Source organism: Chiroxiphia lanceolata, chromosome Z (genome assembly GCF_009829145.1).
Source record: "Chiroxiphia lanceolata isolate bChiLan1 chromosome Z, bChiLan1.pri, whole genome shotgun sequence".
Classification (NCBI taxonomy): domain Eukaryota; kingdom Metazoa; phylum Chordata; class Aves; order Passeriformes; family Pipridae; genus Chiroxiphia; species Chiroxiphia lanceolata.
In genome coordinates, this window is record NC_045671.1 from 3,908,329 (window position 1) to 3,928,523 (window position 20,195).

The 20,195-nt window shown below is 38.3% G+C and overlaps 1 protein-coding gene across 2 annotated transcripts; it reads left to right on the forward strand.

The window, feature by feature from the left end:
* The first annotated feature begins 612 nt into the window (after nt 1-612).
* Nucleotides 613-12,815, forward strand: SYT4 (synaptotagmin 4). Of its 2 annotated transcripts, XM_032676210.1 has the most exons (5): nt 613-1,089; nt 1,130-1,219; nt 4,022-4,836; nt 6,394-6,514; nt 9,320-12,815. In XM_032676210.1, the coding sequence occupies exons 2-5, from the start codon at nt 1,186-1,188 to the stop codon at nt 9,625-9,627; spliced, it is 1,278 nt and encodes a 425-aa protein (XP_032532101.1). In that variant the 5' UTR covers nt 613-1,089; nt 1,130-1,185; the 3' UTR covers nt 9,628-12,815. The 2 variants fall into 2 exon arrangements, with proteins under 2 accessions (XP_032532101.1, XP_032532102.1); XM_032676211.1 differs by having other exon boundaries at nt 613-1,219; nt 4,022-4,830.
* Nucleotides 12,816-20,195: the final 7,380 nt, after the last annotated feature.

The window sequence follows — 20,195 nt, forward strand, 5'->3', positions numbered from 1 at the left end:
AGGTAGTGTCATCTCTTTCCGAGACCTGCAGGAAGGTCAAGAGGATTTCCAAAGTGGGGGATTGAATGTTTTTGTGGAGGTGGATGGTGGGAGGAAGCAGGGAGGAGGCACAGGGACAAGTCACATCCGGAGTTTTCATGACTCAAATTTAGTAAGTGTATCACGTTAGTCATAGGAAAAATGCGTACCCTGAAGTTGGAGCCCAGGTGTCTGGACCATCTCATGTTGGCATCTCCTTCATGTTGTTGTAACATGTCCAGTTGATAGTTAACTAATCAAATAAATAGATTTTCCCCCAGCCAAAGAGGCACACCCACGAATTTCAGAAGGTGCACTGAATCACGGACATTAGCATTTCACCGTCTGTGTCTGATGGAGGGGGGGAGCTCATAACCTGCAGCAAGGCAGTTAAAATAATCAATGAGTGCGTGTTTAATCCTGAGAAAGGGGAGGGGGGGGTGGGAGGGAGGGAGGGAGAGAGACACAGAGAGAGACAGAGATGAAAGAAGGGAGGGAGGGTGTGGTGGTTGGGGAAGGGCGGGGGGAGGGGGGGGGGAGGGAGGCGGGAAAGGTGCTGATTTCAGCCCTGTAGCGTCAGGATTGCGTCAATTTGGGTTTCAACCACGTCTTCAGTCTCGGAGCAGAGATACTCAGAAGAGCCAAAACAGGAAGGGAGTTGCAAATCAGTGTGCAAAGGGGAGGACCGAAGTCTCCCCTCCCCCTTCTCCTCCCGTCCCCTCACAGTCTTCTTCTCCACTGTCCCCACTGCTCGTGTCTCTGGGTTTTGGGGAGTTTTTTGCTTTTTTGTTGTTGTTTTCTTTTTCCCTCCTTTAATATATAGATTTATTTATTTTTTTTTTTAAACTGAGCTGGAAGACAGTTACTCGGGCACTGTGAGAGCCGGGGTGACAGCAAGGCAGTGCGTTTGGTGCTCCGGGCAGGTCGCTTGGCATCCGGGGAGGCGGCTCCCGCGCCCCTGGACCGCGGCTCCAGCACCGCGGAGAGCGAATCCAGCACCGCGGACAGCGGCTCCAAGCCCCGGGGAGCAGCTCCAGCACCGCGGAGAGCGGCTCCAGACCCCTTGCCAGAGGCTCCAAGCCCCGGCCAGTGGTTCCAAGCCCCGGTCAGCGGCTCCAAGCCCCGCGGACAGAGGCTCAGGACCCGCGGACATCGCACGCCCCCAACATGGCTCCGATCGCCGACAGCCGCCAGCAGTTCGGTGAGTGCATCCCGTGCATCCCTGCCCCGGATCCCTTCACTGGGGGACGGGGGCTCTTCCCCTCCCCGGGAGAAGAGCAACCTCCGCTGAGCTACCCAGCGCCTCCCAGCACGCAGCTTCTTGGGAGGAACCTGGTTCCCCCCACCCACCCACCCCCTCCAGTTCTATTCCATCTCAGAAGTTGTGTGAATTTTCTTTCTTTCTCTCCCCTCTCTTTCTTCCTCTTCACCCGTCCACCCCCTCCCCCGCTAAAGTACCGGAAGAGATAAAGAGGTTTGTTGCAGGTGCGTTTTTTGGATGAGAGAGATTTGGGGTTGTTTTCCGTGTCTTGGTTAAAGTAGCATGCCTCCGGAGTTAAATGATGTAAGTGCATCCTGTGCCACACAGAAAATCTTTGTTCGAGACATTGTTGGAATAATTGTCCTCCCTTCTTTTTTCTTGGTGTAGGTCAATCATTAGTTAAAGTGAAAGGCAGTCTTACAAAGGGCATTGCTAGGAAGATGAAAATACAGAATTTCAGTGTTTTTAGCTGAACAGCTGCATCTTGAGCACATTGGGTTCATTGAGAATAGCAAAGATGACAATGAACTTTTCAGTTTTGTCATTTCTATGCACTGGATGTACTGTGATACCAGAAGTTTCAGAAACAGTCATATAAGTGCATTATAAAATACATACATAAATTGCTTTACTCAGAAAAGCAGTAAGTAGAAACATTTCTGAACTCTGCTTTGCAAATATTGACTCTAGTGTACATTATATTTGGTCTAGCAGTGGTTTGATTCAAAGATCATTCCACTGACTTAAGTGAAGGGAATTCAGATTTATATCACATAACTGGAATAATAATTTGCCCAAGAATCAATAGGTGATGTTTCCTATTAATACACTGCCTTGAATGTTAGCATTATGAAAACTGCAAGAAATTCAGGTTGCAACGTAACTAGCTGTGAATATAAAAGCATTTTAGTTACCACTTTGTATTCTTTCCTATTCCACCCACTTGATATTTTTAACCACAATTATGACATCATGGTTTTCTAATTACTTATTTAAGGAAGATAATTAATATTTTAAACATCAAATTGATTTTACCACTACTTTCAGCAGTTGTAGAATTAAAGTAGAACATAATATCCATTACTATAAAAAGTCTATCATCTCATGAGGAAGTATTTTAAATGTGCAAATCATTCTTAAAAGCCATTAAAGTATTCTGAATAGTTTTCAATTACTTTTAGCCTTCTACTTTTATACCATGCATATTTAAATTTCTGAAGCCCAGGGAGTTCCTGAAACTCAGTGCCATGTGCTTAACTTAGGGAAAATACTTTTTTTTATGTATAAGATTTTCATTCATTTCAGTGTTTTTACAATTAAGGATATAGACTGGTACAGTTTGTAGGTATAAGGAAAGTGACACGGATGTTGTCAGAAGAAAATAATATCCAGGTCTGATCCTTTCTGTGTTGGAACATTATGTCCTACTTTGTTCTGATAGTATTGTTGTGGATTTTTTTTTTCCGAATCATCCCACTAAAAAGCAAAGGTATAGTGGCAGTGCATTTATCTGCCCAACTTTTACCTGGATGGAGCTGATTTGATGATATGTACAGGGGGATACTTTTGCTTTACTCATCCAGAATGATCATTTGTGAGAGAACCAGAACTGTTACATAATTGCCTTTATGCATAAACAATGTCATTCCATTAATATTCTACTGGACATCCACTGTTGCTGTGGATTAAGCTCTGATTGTTACATTGTGGGAGGTTTAAACTCATTTAGTAATGTTACTTATGGGCAAAATTGGATTTCCAATTAGATGTGCTCATTTACCCTTCAGTGCATGCTTTGAAGGACTAATGATGCTCTATATGTAAGCAATGTATCCACATGGCAATGGAGGTTGTAAGACTTGCTCAGGTCTCTCTTAATTCAGTTGAACGATAGTATTCATATTAAGGTAGAAGAGATTTAGTATTTTAATGTTTCTCTTATATACTCCTGAGAAGTTCTGACCCTTTCGGTAAACTCCCTATAAGCTTTGATTCATAGTGTCTTAAATGCAAAGCTTGATGGTTCTCAATGATACACATAACAGGTTTTTTTCAGCTTTCAACTCACATGTGACTACCTAATGTCACATCCATCTCGAAAAGACACTTGGTATGTAATTATTCTAAATTTTCTTGATAGACTTCCTCCTGCAAAGTATTGAAAATCCCAGAGAAACTGTTGAGTGCTATAACCTCCAATTAAACTCACTTCTTTCAAGATATACCTCCAGGCAATTATGGGATCAGACCATAAAAAATGAGTTAATTGAGTGTACAAAGTATTCTAGGAAATAGTATGAAAAGCAGATGATATATCTGTAAGTAATTATGTTTCAGAATATGTTTTATCTAACCAACAAAGCTCCATAAACTCAAAGCTGAAACCTTCTGAGAGCTGGTATTGCTCACAGACACATAAACTTAGAAACCACACACAGAGGCTTGAGATAGTCGAGAAATTGTGAATTGTGATTATTATTAGGATGGGAATAGTATTTTCCTCCCTAACACTCCGTGTATGGAAAAATACTAGCACAACAAGCATTCCTTAGTGTGGGACTGCACTCTCATGCCTGCAGGTGGCGAGCAATATGTACAATGCAAAGCACTTTCAGTCTGTCGATCCTGCTGCTGTTACCATCTCATGTCAGTCTGGTTTGCTAAATTAGTACTTTATTAAATATCACACAGAGTCCAAAGCATCACTGCTTATGTGCTTGTTGCTATTTATTTGGTTTGCAGATGAAATTCCTACAGTGGTTGGGATCTTTAGTGCATTTGGCCTTGTCTTCTCTGTCTCCCTATTTGCTTGGATCTGCTGCCAGCGCAAATCTTCTAAATCCAATAAGACCCCTCCATATAAGTTTGTCCATGTTCTGAAGGGGGTTGATATTTACCCTGAGAATCTCAACAGCAAGAAGAAGTTTGGGGCAGATGATAAAAATGAAGCAAAGAACAAATCAGCAGTGCCAAAGAATTCTCTCCATCTTGACCTGGAGAAGAGAGATCTAAACGGCAACTTCCCCAAAACAACCACAAAAACGCAGAGCTCTCCAGATCTTGACAATGCTTCTCCTAAGCACTTTGCAGAACGGAAGAAAGATTCAGTATCCCCCGATAGTTTAAAATCCATCACATCCCTGTCATCTGAAGATAAACAAGACAAGCTAGGAACTCTCTTTTTCTCCTTAGAGTACAACTTTGAGAAAAAGGCATTTGTAGTGAACATCAAAGAAGCTCGTGGACTGCCAGCAATGGATGAACAGTCAATGACTTCTGATCCCTACATCAAAATGACAATCCTGCCTGAGAAAAAGCACAAGGTGAAAACCAGAGTGCTGAGAAAAACCTTAGATCCAGCTTTCGATGAGACTTTCACGTTTTATGGGATCCCCTACAGCCAAATTCAAGACCTAACACTTCACTTCATTGTCTTGAGCTTCGACAGATTTTCCAGAGATGATGTCATTGGAGAAGTCCTCATTTCCCTCGCTGGAATTGAACTCTCAGAAGGAAGGCTGCTCATGGACAGAGAGATCATCAAAAGAAATGTTAGGGTAACATCTTATTTATTTAAACTTTAAGAATGTTGTACTAGTGTTAGCTATGATTCTTGGGTGATGCTGCCACCATTTTAGAAAGAAAACTGAAAAAGTTCATCATGTGATTCATGGAGATGCTTTCATAATGGCAGTATGAGGAAGCCATTACATAAATGCAATAAAAAACAAAACAAAACAAAACAAAAAAACCCCATTAAAACGAGCATGTTGCAAGAAATTGTTGATGTCCTAAACTCTAATTGTTTATGCAACTGGTCCAGTAGGTTTAAGTGGACCAATTTATGCTTGGTCAAATGGCCTCAATCTACACTAATTTGTTTTTAATTGTTTTTAAATGAAAGATTATAAATATTTGTATATTATTCCCTTACTCTTCCCTCCCCTTTTCTATTTGATGTAATTCTTTCTTAAATTTTACTGAAGTCAATGTAAATCTTTAATTTCTACTACATGGGTTGTGTAGCAGATTCTTAAAGAATGTAGGTAGTCTTTAGTTACTGGAATTGGAACCTGTTAGGGACCATATTGTTGATGCAGTAGTCTGTTCTTGCACTTTGGTGCTGTTACTACCTTCTCTCTTGTGAATTTTGACACAAGCTGCAGCTTTGCTAAAGATAGTAAGACACAAGGGAGAAGCCAAAAACTTACTGAAGTCAATGGCAAAACCTACTGACTTCACTGGGATAAAAATATTTCATACCCTGTTGTCTCATTTCTAAATATAAGGATCATTTACAGCCACCACAGCTGCAAGACAGAAATGCACATGCATCACACACACTTCTCTTAATCTCTACTAAGAAGGTGAAATGTGTATTGACTTTCAATTTGATTGTTTTCAAAGAGCAAGCATACTGCCAAATCAAATAAATGTCTACTAGGCACCATACTTATAACTAATATTGTTATTTTGCAATTCTATCACTATATTACAACAAATATAACTATATCACTGATCTTTTGTTGATAACTTATTGGATTTTCTGGTATAGAAGGTACTACCTTTTCTTGTTTCTCTTGTTTTCCTTCTTCCTGTGAAACAAATTACTGCTAATTCAAATCTAATAATCATAGAGAAATTCTTTGATCTCTCTTTTATTTCATGTATATTATACTGCTTTAGAAAGTGTCAGGAGCTAACAGCTTGAATCATTCATGTTTAAAATGTTTTACTGAATATTTTTTATTTACCTTCATTAGATTTCCCCTCTCTAATACATCAATATGGAATTTTGTTTTGGTTAAGATATTTTTTTTTTACTGAGATTTTTTTTCTCAGGATGTAGGATTTCAATTCTATCCTCTGAAGCTAATGATGCCATGTAAACCTATACTTTCATTTATTTATTATTTATTTTTTTTCAGTCTAATAAGCAATCATAAGAAAAGCTATATAACTACAGTAGAGGGAAATTATATTCACAATGTTATATCCTTTTGCATAGTTTTAGAGCATACACTTATGTAACATTTTATAAATTTTCTTAATTCTGTCAATATAATTGCTTATAAATAGTTTTATTTCTTTTTTCTTTTCTTTGTTTTCCTCAGAAGTCATCTGGGCGTGGAGAATTACTGGTGTCTCTCTGTTATCAGTCTACAACAAACACACTCACTGTTGTTGTTTTAAAAGCCAGGCATCTACCTAAATCTGATGTGTCAGGATTATCAGGTAATGGTTTTAATAATGGATGTGCCCTAAGAATATAAAAAAGAATGAGAGAAGACAGCTGAAATGCGGCATTTCAAATCCCATAAATGCAGAAATGGTGTTTTTATTATTTACAGTCTATTCATTTTATTCATATCTAGGTCAACATTTTATTTTCAGGATATGTATTTTACAAATTTGTTCTTCAATCACACCAAAAAAAGGTGGCATCTGTTAGCAGTGGAAACCAATGAGTTTTTTGATTGTCTTGAACAGAATCCATCTGCCATAAGTATGAGATGTTGTTTGCAGATACTAAAAGCTTTTATTTATGACAAAAAATCAGTTTATTTGTGGAAGATCAGTGTTGAGTGAGATCATCATATGGTTTATCTCAGCTTTGCACCAAGAAAAGCAACCAGTATATCTGTGTTGAGTTTGGAACACTGAGCACTAGCATTTCTTTGGCAAGGTGAAAAGGTGAACTATGCCAGTGTTGGAAGCAGGCTGTAACACAACACCCGTGCTTTATCATGGTCCAAACTTAGGGTGCACTAAGAGGGATCAGGTTTTGTCCTCTCTCCTCCTTGACTTACGTCATTTCTTGTTCAGAGGAACCTCCTTTGAAGTCAATTCTAGAATTACATTTAGATGCGCAGTAAGTCTAGATAACATAATAACAGTATAAATTTTAATGTTAAATATATAAGGATAAGACTAACACAAAAACGACAGTAGACAACAAAGGACTACTGTAGCATATCTACTACTGATTCTTTATACAACTGATAGTCTTTCATTTCACAGGATTGTTTGAAAGAAGTAGAAGATGAAGTAGTTTTGGGAAACACTGTGTAGTAATTACTACAGCCAATAATACAGTTTTTCTATTTCTCATATCAAGAAATACTCCAATTTATCTAGAAAATCAACCTATTCTGGATCTAATGTAACAAAGACATAGATAACTCCCCTCAGGTTCCATTTAAATCCTCTTTGTGATCTCAATTTTGTTCACATATCAGAAGGAGAAAGGATATAAATGGAGCCCAACAACCTACTCCACTAAAAGAGAGCATATGTTCTTTTAACAATCCATCCTAAAGTCACATGAGAGGTTGGAGGTTTCATGAAGATGGCGTGACAGCAAGCTGATCTCAACAGACCAAGCCTGGCTAAGGCTTATACAGGCAGGAAAACAGATTGATTAAAAAAACCTGCTCACAACAGCCACCTGGACCCCATAGAATATCCAAACTACACATTTGTTTACTGCACCTCTTACCAGTAAAACTATAAATTTTTTTGCTCTTTCTGCTTCCCTCAGTGGAGTCTTGCTAACCATAATGGAGATTTAGTATTTCTACAGTATTTCTACAGTATTTCTACCTGGACACCTACTTCATTTAGGCAGTTCCTCATTGTTTTCTTCATCCATAAGGCCAGGTTCATAAGATATTTGGGTGTCAGCAGTATACTGCACTCAAGACAGTTATTATTTCCACTGTAACTTTCCCCTCATCCCAACATTAATCTTGGACAAAGAAGTGGATGAAATAGTGTTTCTATGGGATTGACTAAACAATTGCATAATTTAACCTCCTTAGAAAGAGGGATTTTTTTGTTTTTACTCAGACGTTGTTCCATTTTCACAGTCTCCTTGGTTTCCTTAGTCACTGGTGTTGAGGTCTCCTAACAGACCTAATGAAATCAAGTGGAACACTCTGGAACTTATCTAGTACCTGGTCAGAGATAGCAGCCAGAAAATGTCCTTTAAAAATGTCATTTACAAATGACATAACATTTGTAAATACAGGTCAGTTTTAATATTACTTTTTCTAAAAAAGTATTCAACTATTCTTGAAAATTAACTGGGTAATTGTTTACAAAGAATATCTTCTTTGACTGAGTCCAATGGGAAAGATTTTGTACTACATCACTGCAGCATGAGAACCTGGAAACAGGCCCATATTTGCACTGAATAAATGCCAAGGTACTTGAAAACAACGGTTTTTAAAATGTTCTATAGAATTCCTCTGAAAGAAGAAATATGGCTATTGTTGAAGACAATAACGAGGGAATCTCACAATAATGGAATAATTATAAGGATCATAAACACTCAAAGTTGTTTGACAGCTGAAAAAAAGGACATTTTCCTTTTCCTTATTCAATAATAGTAGAGCACAGATATAAAGTCAAATACATATCTTAACAACAGGCATACCATTCCATTTAAAGTTTTGTGTCAAATTTGTTCAACAACAATCTGTGGCAGCAATTTAATCAAGCTAATTGACTTTGGTAGAACCACAGCAGAAATAGCACATCCATTTTTCCATTCTCTCAGCAAAAGTTTATTCTCTTCTTTTTGGGGCTTTTCTTTGCATGAGTCTTGTTAGCTCTGATGGTAAAATGTGTGTAAAGCAGATTTCTGTTACACATAAATATGTAGTGATACATATTCTCCAGAGTCCCTCAGAAATTTGTGCACTTTCAGACCACCTTTGCAGGTAGTAGAGATGTTGTTAGGGTTAAAGGACTATGGGACAGGATTTATCTCATAAAGGAGACACCTGCATTTGATCACAGTCTAAACTTCACGGGCTCTCTTGGTCATATCTTTGGTGGCCATAAAGGGATATCGAAGGGGTAATTCAGCTGTAAACAAAAAGATTGGATGAGATGATTCATCTTTCATAGCTTAAAACATCTACTCATTGTGATGTAATTACAGTGGATAGTTATGGAATTTACCATTAATTAGATGGAAGAATTTCTAAACAACACTCTTCAATATCTCACCTGTGCTCTTTCTTTTCATTTCAGACCCTTATGTCAAAGTGAACCTGTACCACGCTAAGAAGAGAATTTCTAAAAAGAAAACCCATGTGAAGAAGTGCACCCCCAACGCAGTGTTCAATGAATTGTTTGTCTTTGATATTCCTTGCGAGGGCCTTGATGATATCAGCATTGAATTTCTGGTTTTAGATTCAGATAGGGGGTCAAGGAATGAGGTCATTGGCCGGTTAACTTTGGGATCTTCAGCAGAAGGAACAGGTGGAGAGCACTGGAAAGAAATTTGCGAATATCCTAGGAGACAAATTGCCAAATGGCATATGTTATGTGATGGTTAGCAGCTTAGAGAGGGATTGGAACTTTTAAAACTATATATATTTCCATAGGCAAGGAGCAATTTTTTTTTCTTTGCTATGTATAATTACGAGCTTTTAATTACAAGACCTTTTTTTTTTTTTGGGTGGGGGGGTTGAAATAAAACTGAATTGAATTACCAGAACAGAAGGTAACTAAATTTTCACAGTAAATAACAGAATTTCTATATCAGGATAATGGGATCAGATTCATATTATTCTAGAGTTTAAATAGGCTGTAACTTCTGAAGCACTATGAACTTCAATAGGAACAGACTATATTTTATGAAAAAGTCACTGGAAACTTTATTATTACTGTTATATAGAAGAAGATAACCTCATTATAATATAGCACTAGTTTTGAAAAACCCACCTATGGCTTATTGATAAGGGGATGAATTTATAAAAGCCATGGGGAATGAGGGTGAGTAGGAGGGGAATTCCTTCCGCCCCTCCACCAAAATCCTTCTTTTATGAAACTTTAATTACTGTTTGTAGGTTTTGGTTATTTATACTTTGATCATCCCAAAGAATGAAGAGGTTTTCAACATTTTGTTTTACATATCACCACACGTGCAACTAGTTGTTTTATGTGTGGAAATACTACATCATTATTTACACTTGGATTTTTTAATATGTATTTATATAATTTGTTTTATTACAGTGACCAAAATAGATTCATTCTTCAAATTGTTGAGCAAGTTAACAAACATTTTTTTGTTAAAAGGGCTCCTTTACGGGTGACTGTACATGTTACAGTATAGCTAGAATTTGGGGTTTGATATGGCTTGTATTTTTTTCCTCTAGGTAGGATTACACTTTAAGCATTTCAAGCCATAGAAAAACAATTCTGTTGAGCTGAGGTAACACACAGGATATTACAGTCAATGAATTTTCACCAATTGTTTTTTAATCATTCGATAGTACTTAAAGAAAAGTTGTTTCTTTTTGTTTGTTTCATTAAAGAATTAAAAAATAGTGAGACAGAGAACAAAACCTTATTCTGCTGTTTAACTTCCTGAATTGTAATTAATGTCATTACAGTCAGTACCAATATACAAATTTAAAACATTTTTAAAACTTTTGCAGAATAGGAAATCAAGCTCACGTTATAATTTCTCAAGTATTATGTAGACAAAGTACTTGGAAAGTGCTTTTCACTTAGATTATATGAATTAATGTACATTACTGATTGTACTGAAAATTGGTGGTGGTGGTAAGGGAAAATAACATTCTGATTTCATGTCAGCATGACACAAGTCTATTTAAACTTAAACTGTGTCATGCTGGGGAAATATCAAGTGTAACTATAACAAATATACAAGTAAAGCATTTAGACCTGTGAAAGTTAGTCTTGTTCACACCAGATAGGTTTTTAGGCTGTCAGAACAATAGCACAACTATAAGCAGATTATTTCCTATGGTTTGTACACTAATTCTGATACAGAATTGTTTGCAAATATTAGTCCTGCTTCATTTTCAACTACAATATATATAAAGAAGAAGATAATGATGTTAGTTGTTGACATAAGAGGGATTTTAAAAGTGGAAAACCATTTTCAGTATTTTTGCATCGGTCATTTTGTCATGTGTAGTCCCATTGAAATAAATGAGACTCTTTGGGAATTAAGGTATTGCTCAATGTGAGTAAAGGTAGCAGGATGGGCATGCCAGGTTAAAAAAAACACAAACATACATTGAATGCCAAACTACTTTCATTAAACAACAGACTTAGGTCCTATTAAAAACTATTGGGGATTTGTTGTCTACTTTACCTGTTCTCATATGGCCAAACTATGTTTGCAGGAAAGGACACTGAAATATGAAATATGCAAGTAGACAAATAGTACTGGAAGAATTCCATTGAGGTTCTTCCAGGTTTTGTGTCAGTATTTTCTCCAGTTTTTGAGAATGTGTTTGATACAACAGTGTTTATAGATTTCTGTAAAAATACATTTTCAAAATAACATAAACATGCTTTTTATGATAATGCTCAATGTAAAAATATTGCGTATTGTATGTATAAAGGAGAGGAATCTTTTTTGATTATTTCTTTAGAAAGTTGATTAACTGCTTAAGGGCTAGAGTTTGCCAGCCACATTCAAGCAGAGCTAATCCAAAGCCACCAAGTGAAAGGAAAGATGCCCACAGGCTTCAGAGGGGTTTGAAGTGCATTCACAGAGCAAAACTCTTCTTCTGAGTCAACCCAGCAATGTCACTGGGACCATGGATAAGGATAGATAAGGGGATACTGTTTGATCCAATGGAGACTGGAAGAGTTTATGTTCAGTATCACACAACCAGAGTTGTTACAATTTCTAGTAAGGAAAGAACTATACTGAAAGTGATTGCATGAAAGAGAGTGGGATAGCCTGTAATTAACAAGAGATGGAGGTTTTGTATATTGGCCCATAAGTAGTACATTATATCTAAAAATCAGATGACAGGACTCATCTGTCTCCAATGGAAACAAAATACAACATAAGGAGATAATAGTTCCATCTTTTTGAATTAAAGCTGGGCTGTGATCATCTTTCATTTTTCATCCAACAAGTCGTCATCAATTTTTTCTTAATTTTTTTTTCTTTTGAGTTTCTGTAGTAGCTTGAGGGTTAATATTTCTACCAGCTAAATGCAGTTGTTGCTGGGGGATGGGGGGGAAGCAACAGACGAGGAAAGCAAAGACACTTTTATCAAATCTAAAATACCCTGTAAATAGATTTGATTTTTTTTTTTTTCCATTTGAAGCAATGTTTAGCTTGGAAAGTTGAGTAAAGACGACTTGTAACTCATTTTAAACCAGACAAGGCAGGAGCGAATGTAGATCTGTACTGAGATGAGAAATTCTGCTGTTTTATAAAGTATTCAATTCTCATTGTGAATATCTTGAACTCTGTTAAGGATACTGTACTGTATTAAACATGTAAAAAATGATGTTTGTCTAAGTAGCTTACAAAACTAATAACTCCTTGAATGGGAGACTACTCATGTCTGGAGATCTGTCGTAACTAAATACCTGATTCGTTATGGTGTCGTAACTTAATAGAAGCTATTCAAGAGGAAGCATGGTGTATGAGATTTTGTAAGTTATTTGTGCTGGTTCTGTATGTTGTGCCATCTGTGTAAGACAAGAATAAACTGCTGCTTTTGTTCATCTCATCCTAAAATAACTATCCCACCAATGTATCTTTTCCAGAGATTTTGGCTATTTTTTGTGTTCATGGTCTACTTTCTCATGCTTCTATCAAAAAACATTTGACTTGCAATGTCTTCCTCTTCTCAGAGAGGTGGATTAGACTTGTTCTGCCAAACACTACCCATGTATATCACATGTTCTTTATTCCTAGCTGCTTGCTGCATATTTATATTAGTCTTGGATTGTACTGTACACTCAGACTATAATCTGGAACATAGCCCTACATGGACTAATATACAGATGTAAGAAAGATTGAATTCTGATATATTAGGTGGAAGAAGTAAAATTCAAATCACATTATCTTGCTGTCATTTTAATTGTTCTCCGGAAGCAAAAAATATCCCCATGTCTATCAGATGGTGTGACTTCCTTTAGAAAAGGAATTCATGTCAGGAACCAGCTTATCAGATGAGTTTGGAAGTTATGGTAGAGAAAGCATTCATTCAAGTGTTGTACACAAATACAAACTTTGATTCTGTGGTCTCTAAGCTTATTAAAGTATTCACCAGCACAGAACCAAAAACTAGGAAAGGAAGAATGCAACTGCAGCTGCGATGCACATTGCCATTTAATGACTACCATTGTGAGCTTACAACCAGTCAACTGGAAGAGATCCCTGATCCTTTTCACAGAAATCAATTACAGTATCCACTAGCCAAATGCATGAAATGGAACCTCTTGCATGGTTATAAGGGGCTTACAGAATAGTGTTAAACCTCAGGGATTTGTCCTCCACGGAAGAGGAGATCTGTAAGCCCCTTCTATTTTTACAGCATCATGAATAGCAACATGCTACACACACAGTAAAAATACATATCCACAGATGCCTATGAACAACACTTATCCTAAAACAAGATTCAAATATGTTCTATGTAAAGCTGCTACCTTCTTATCTGCTCTCTGCCTTATGATACCTCATGAAGGTGCTGAACAGATCATGGCACTCTTGTGGCTCCTGTAACTGGCACTGACATTTGCTTTCCTGCTGGTGACCACTGTTTGGTGCTGTAAAGCCCTTCGGTGTACTGAGACCACCGCTCCACCTTCACCCAGTAATCCTGCCCAGCCCTGTGAGGAAAGGTTGTGTCTCAGCACACTGTGCTGCTCTGACTCCTGTGTCTGTTCTGCAGTCTTGGGCTTGGTCCTCCTGCGTAAAGTACCAAACTTCTTCAGCAGCAGCACAAACCCAACAGGAACTTCCCGCATTAGAAGCCCAGAACTACTGTTGCATGCTCAGAGACCGTCACTGGTCAGCAGACATCTGCCTATTTGAACTGCACTGCTGATGGTGACCCCTCTGTTCATAGTCCCTGTGGTGTCCTGAGAAGTCCTTCCCCAGCCACCCCTCCACAACCATTCCCAAAATGTTGCTCCAGGCTGAGGCCTTCCTCCCAGGTCTCATATCTGGACATTGAAACACTTACGAGTTGCTGGCATGTACCATGACCCACCCTCACTACTCCTGAAGCTGCAGCAGCCCCAGCCACAGAACTCACAGAAGTCATAAAACTTCTGGAAAGGTATACCTGTTTCTCTTTAAAAGTTCAAGATGTCATTCACCCTGCAGGTCCAGTGGGGTTTCTTGCTGTGAATCTTTCTGGCAGTAACATGTTCTTAGGCCATTAAAGAACAGGTTGAGTCTGACTGGGTTTGCATTTTTGTAAGTGGACATTTTGGCATAGAATCTGGGTTTAAGTGAAACATACAGGAATGCAAGGTCCCACTGGGTGACAGGTAAGTGCTGTAGGCTGTTATTGAGAGCAGCCTCACGGGGGCTGTGGTTGCACATAGGGCTGAGACAGTAGTTGTGTGCAGGAGTTCTGAGTCATAGAGTTCTGGATTGTGAGATAAATTAGAATAGATTGTTTGCAATGTTAAGTTAATGTTGCAAAAAGATCCCTGTCTTTCTTCCATGTAAGAAGTGCTGTGTCATGAAAGGCTCTAGTTCTAACAAAACAGAACAAAATAAGAATAAAAGAAAAAAAAAAGGTATAAAATTCAACTTGAAGAAGTTCAAATTGTACAAAGAACCATGGTAAGATAATTTTCTTTGGAAATTGCAGGTGAAAAAGCATAATTTTAAAACAATATCCTTACTGTTACAGTTCTTTTTTTCCACCCAGCTAAGGGTGCTGTACAGTGGCTGTGATATTTAATTTAGTCTTGAAGACAACCACAGGGATAACCACAAATTTTCTCTGACAGGTGCTCTAAATATTTTACATGGCTCAGAAAACACCACTGTTTTAATGGAAACAAGTAAGAAGTGTTTCACAGCATCGCTTACAATATCGATTACATCTCTGTAATACTCACTGAAATTGACTTCAGGATAGTGTGAATGAAAATTTTGGCTGGACAATAGCAGATGGACAGGGAAACCTCTGAATGTCTGCATCTGAAGTGCCTCTCTATATTGATTTGCAGGGCAAATAAACAGTATTATATCCTCAATTTTCCTTTCAGTATCATGGGATAAAGCTTAACAATATCAATAGTAGATACTAACTTTTGTTATGAATTATTATTTTTGTTGTTCTCTGGGGCTGTAATGCTGCTCTGGGGACTGCATTTTTGTGAGATAAATCCCTCAGAGCTGAGTGCTCAAATGGATATATAGGGAGAAGAAAATAAATGTGAATCACAAATAGACACATAACAATACAGAATTATCCCAGGCTAAAATCAGAAGTTATATTAAACAGCAATAAAAATTATAGATAAGTAAATCAGTTTGAAGTGCACATTAGTAAAATACCAGCAGGGAAAAAGAGGTAGAAGTCTAATACTTTTACAGAACTAGCAAACATAAGGTATAATTGGCCTCTGATACACCTTTATAAGTCATATGAGGAGCAGCTGAGGGAGCTGAAGGGGCTCATCCTGGAGAAAAAGAGACTCAGGGGGGACCTTCTTGCTCTCTACAACTCACTGACAGGTTGGGGTTGGGCTCTGCTCCCAGGCAATGAGTGCCAGAATGAGAGGGCACGGCCACAAGCTACAGCAGGAGAGGTTCAGATTCGTAGTGAGGCAGCTTTGACCTTGAGCTACAGCTGTGGCCTGGCAAAGGAACAAGTAAAACCTCATTAAGGAAGAAAGTGTGAGAAAGAGAAGAAAAAAAGCTGCACATAGAAGAATGTGTTTGGATACGAGAAGAGATGGTGGTGACCTGTCAGGAGACAGGATGGGGCACGTGCACAGAAGCTGGAGACCAATTAGTGATGAGACACAGACGCATGAACAAGAACACTTAACCAATGACATATATTATATTAACACGTGGACAGAGGAAAAGCAGATAAAAAGAACAGGTTTGTTTGTAATAAAATCTTTTGCCTGCCAACCTGCAGTCTGAGAACATCATTTAGGCCGCCGTCACAGATTGGACATCAGGAAAAATTTCCTCACAGAAAAGGTTGTTAAGCTTCGGAAAGGGCTGCCCAGGGAGGTGGTGGAGTCACCCCTCTGGAGGTGTTCAAGGAACAGCTCAGTGCTATGGTATAGTTGACAAGGTGATGATAGGTCAAAGGTTGGACTTGATGACCTTGAAGGTCTTTTTCAACCTAAATGATTCAATAATTCTGTGATTTTGTGATTTCTGTTGGTTTTTTTTTTTTCCTCTTAATCACCCAGTCAAAGCACCATACTCTTATTTTAACCTTCTCTGATACACATCAGTTAATGGACATTTGTTCTAACTTTAATTTCACTGGGTATGATTGGTGTTGCATTGACTTTGAACAAGGGCTAAAAGGGTTGAATATTGCATTACTCATATTTACAAAAATTGTCTGAAGAACCGCCGAGGTTTCACTGTTAGGAAACACTTGGGAACAAGGCTGATGCTGTCAGGTTTGGACTGATATGATGATACCAGGAAGCTTAGTTTGTCATGACTATTCCTCTGCCATGCAGGGAAAGCACTTTGCTTTCATTCCTGGTTAGAAGAATGAAAGAGGGAAGTTTTGACCAGGGCTACTTTCAGAACAAGCTGCTTGGTTTACTGCTCTGCTCCAGGCTAAGTACCTGCATTACTTGTTACTTTCTTGTTTGTCAAACCTCGGTTTTGCTGCCCTAACAGATCCTTTTCATAAGCATGAACTGATGACAAGCAGCTCTACCGAGAAGGACCTGGGGTGCTGGTGGATGAGAGGCTGGACATGACCCGGCTGTGTGTGCTGAAAGACCAGAGAGTCAGTTGTATCCTGAGCTGCATCAAAAGCATTCTGGACAGCATGTTGAGGGAGGAGATTTTCCCCCTCTGCTCTACTCTCATGAGACCCCACTTTGAATACTACTTCCAGCTTTGGGAAACTGCAGCATAGAAAAGGTATCAACTTTTGTCGGAGTGAGTCCAGAGCAGGCCACCAAAATGATTAGAGGGCTGGAGCACCTCTGCTATGGGGAAAGGTTGAGAGAATTGGGATAGTTCAGCCTGGAGAAGAAAAGGCTTCGGGGTGATCTAATTGCAGCCTTTCAGTACTTGAAGGGACTCTGCAAGAAGGATGAAGACAGACTATTTACAAGGTCATGTAGTGACAGTACAAGGGGGAATGGCTTCAAATTAAAGATTTAGATTAGATATTAGGAAAAAATTCTTTACTCTGAGAGTGGAGAGGCCCTGGCAGAGGTTACCCAGAGAAGTTGTGACTGCTAGATCCCTGGAAGTGTTCAAGGCCAGGTTGGATGGGGCTTGGAGCAACATGGGAGAGTGGAAGGTGTTCCTGCCCATGGCAGGGGGTGGAACAAGGCGATCTTTAAAGTCCCTTCCAACCCAAACCATTCTATGACTCACAGACAACCCACAACTTAACAGAAAACCTACATATGTTACTACCCCTGCACCCATTTCCAATAGTTGTGGTTCTGCTACATCCGCAACCAAATTTGGAATTTCTGATACAGTTACCTAGGTAACCAATTCCGCACAGGCTTTTATTGATACCTTTTCTTGGAAATAGCTGGCATTGCAAAATTTGACTCGCACAAAAGTCTCCAGTGCTTCCCTCTGTGAAAGTGAGGCATTTCTGACCATAACTGTCACTCAACCTTCCCTCCCTCATAGTGCTTTCTGCGACTTTTTTTCCTCCTCTTACATCACCATTGGTCACGCTCAGCAATTTCTTAAGTTGTGCTCAGTAGTTTTCTTGTTGAGTTGGCTAAGTCACTGGTTAATTGTTTGGCTGTGGTCTAACATTAATTAGTATGCTCCTCACGTGTTCATATGTTTTTGAAGGATAGAAACTAAAGTTCAAGAATTAGCACTGAATTGTTGGTATCCAATATCCAATGTATCTATACTAAACAAGTAGATAGTTTATTTCCCCTTTGCACCAAGGGTTGATATTTTATCCCCTATTTAGGGTCAGACAAGAATCTGCATGGGTCCTAGATGAGGCTGGTTAGGGCCATTAAGAGCCCTGAGAGGTACCTTGAGAGGTATTTTACACAACTCTATAATATCTCTTAGTACTTCATTTCAGTGGGTCAAATTGTGCCAGTCTTGAATCTTTCTTAAGCCTGTCCTTGTTGAATTATGTTTATTACTTTATTCTTAATTTGGATTAACTCTGTTACCTCACAGTTAACGCAGAGATTCTGAAAAAGATACATCCTTTACTATAACATATTTGACAGCAGAATTCTCTTTTCTGTCTGTCTCCTACAGACAGCATTACAAAGCCAGAAACTGAGATACAAATAGTCCTTCAATACTCAGTGGAAAATCTGGTTGCACAAAGCTGGGGCAACTTTGAGGTTTCACAAATTAAACTTTAACTATCTCTGCTAAAAACTATAAAAATTCAGCCCGACTGCTGGACCTACCTCTGTCCTGAGGAGTCCTGCCCATGGGAGGCAAGCTTCACACTCCATTCTGTTGGAGACAACATTCTGGGTGGAAAAGGATTGTTACCAAAATCATAAGAAGCTCAGAAAATGTATTCTGGGGATAGAAAATTTTATTGTGATTATTTTCCACTTTAGTTGACCAGTACAGTCTGTGGAAAGAAAACAGTTTTCACAGACCTTTAAGACAGTTATTTAGATCTAAATTGAAGCAGGAAAGTTAGGATTTTTTTAATGTCTGTTAAATAAAGTGAATAATCAATGAGTTTATGAATTGGAGAATGCTATTTAAAGTTGTTAATCTGCCTCAGTTTCAGGTAAATATTCTACTTCTGATTTCATGGGGTACTTAGAGAGACATTACTTACCATGAGCCCCTTCCTTTAACCTAATAATAATTAATAAGTATTAGAAGCAGACAAAGATATGACTCTTAAGGGACAAAGTTTAGTTGTGGACTTAGCAGTCCTAGAGGAACAGTTGAACTTGATGATCTTAAAGGTCTTTTTCAACCTAAGTTATTTTATGGTTCTGAGGTGAATGTCTTGGTGCAGAAAAGCAGTACAACCTAAGGTTCCTGTTAGCTAAGAAAATAGTTTAATTCACAGCAAGTTAAAAAAACCAAACCAAACCAAGCAAACAAGCAAATAAACAAAAAAAACCCCAAAAAACCCAACAAACCACCAAACCTAAACCAAAACAAACAAAAGAAAAAGCACAAACCAAAAAACTCAAACAACTTTCTTGGAGCACTTAGTTCAGAACAGACAGTAAAATCAGATTATATTCAAGATTGTTTCTAGTCTTTAGAAACCAAAGTAACAAAAAGATCATGGTGGCTTCAGAGTTTCTTCTTTAGAAAATCAAATATATGATCTTTTGAAGGTAGAGGTTATTATAAGTGTGTTATACAAAGTGTAAATTGGTAGATGATACATCTCCAGGGTCAAGATAAGCATTGACCCCAAATACCCCAGTATTTTATTCTTGGTTACACCTGCGTGTGTGCATAATCCTTAGGGAAAAGAGCACAAGCAAATGGTGGGGAATTATCCCCAACATTCATATATGTGTAATATACATGCACCTGATGGTCTGTATTTTATTCTGACAATAACTCTGAATGTTTTCCAGAAATGTGATGGGTCAGTCTGTTCTCAATGGGAAAAAGATATTAATGCATTTTAAAGTTCAGTGAAAGAACAATTGCAAGCCATATGTAGATGAGTATTTCTAAAAATTGCTATGAAAGTGATCAAACTGGAACTTGTGCTTGTCTGGCATTTTTTGCCCTCTCGATGATAATTTGCAACTCAGAAATGTACGAGAGTTATGATACCCAGAGCTAAGAAATAGCTGCAAAAAGATTATACTGTCAGCCAGCATCAATTATTATGATTAAAACCTGATGCAATAATAATGCCTGTCCTAGAATCCCCTTGACAATAACTTTTTTATGTATACATGGCACTGAAAAATTGCATTCACAAAGACACTTAACTGAATCTGC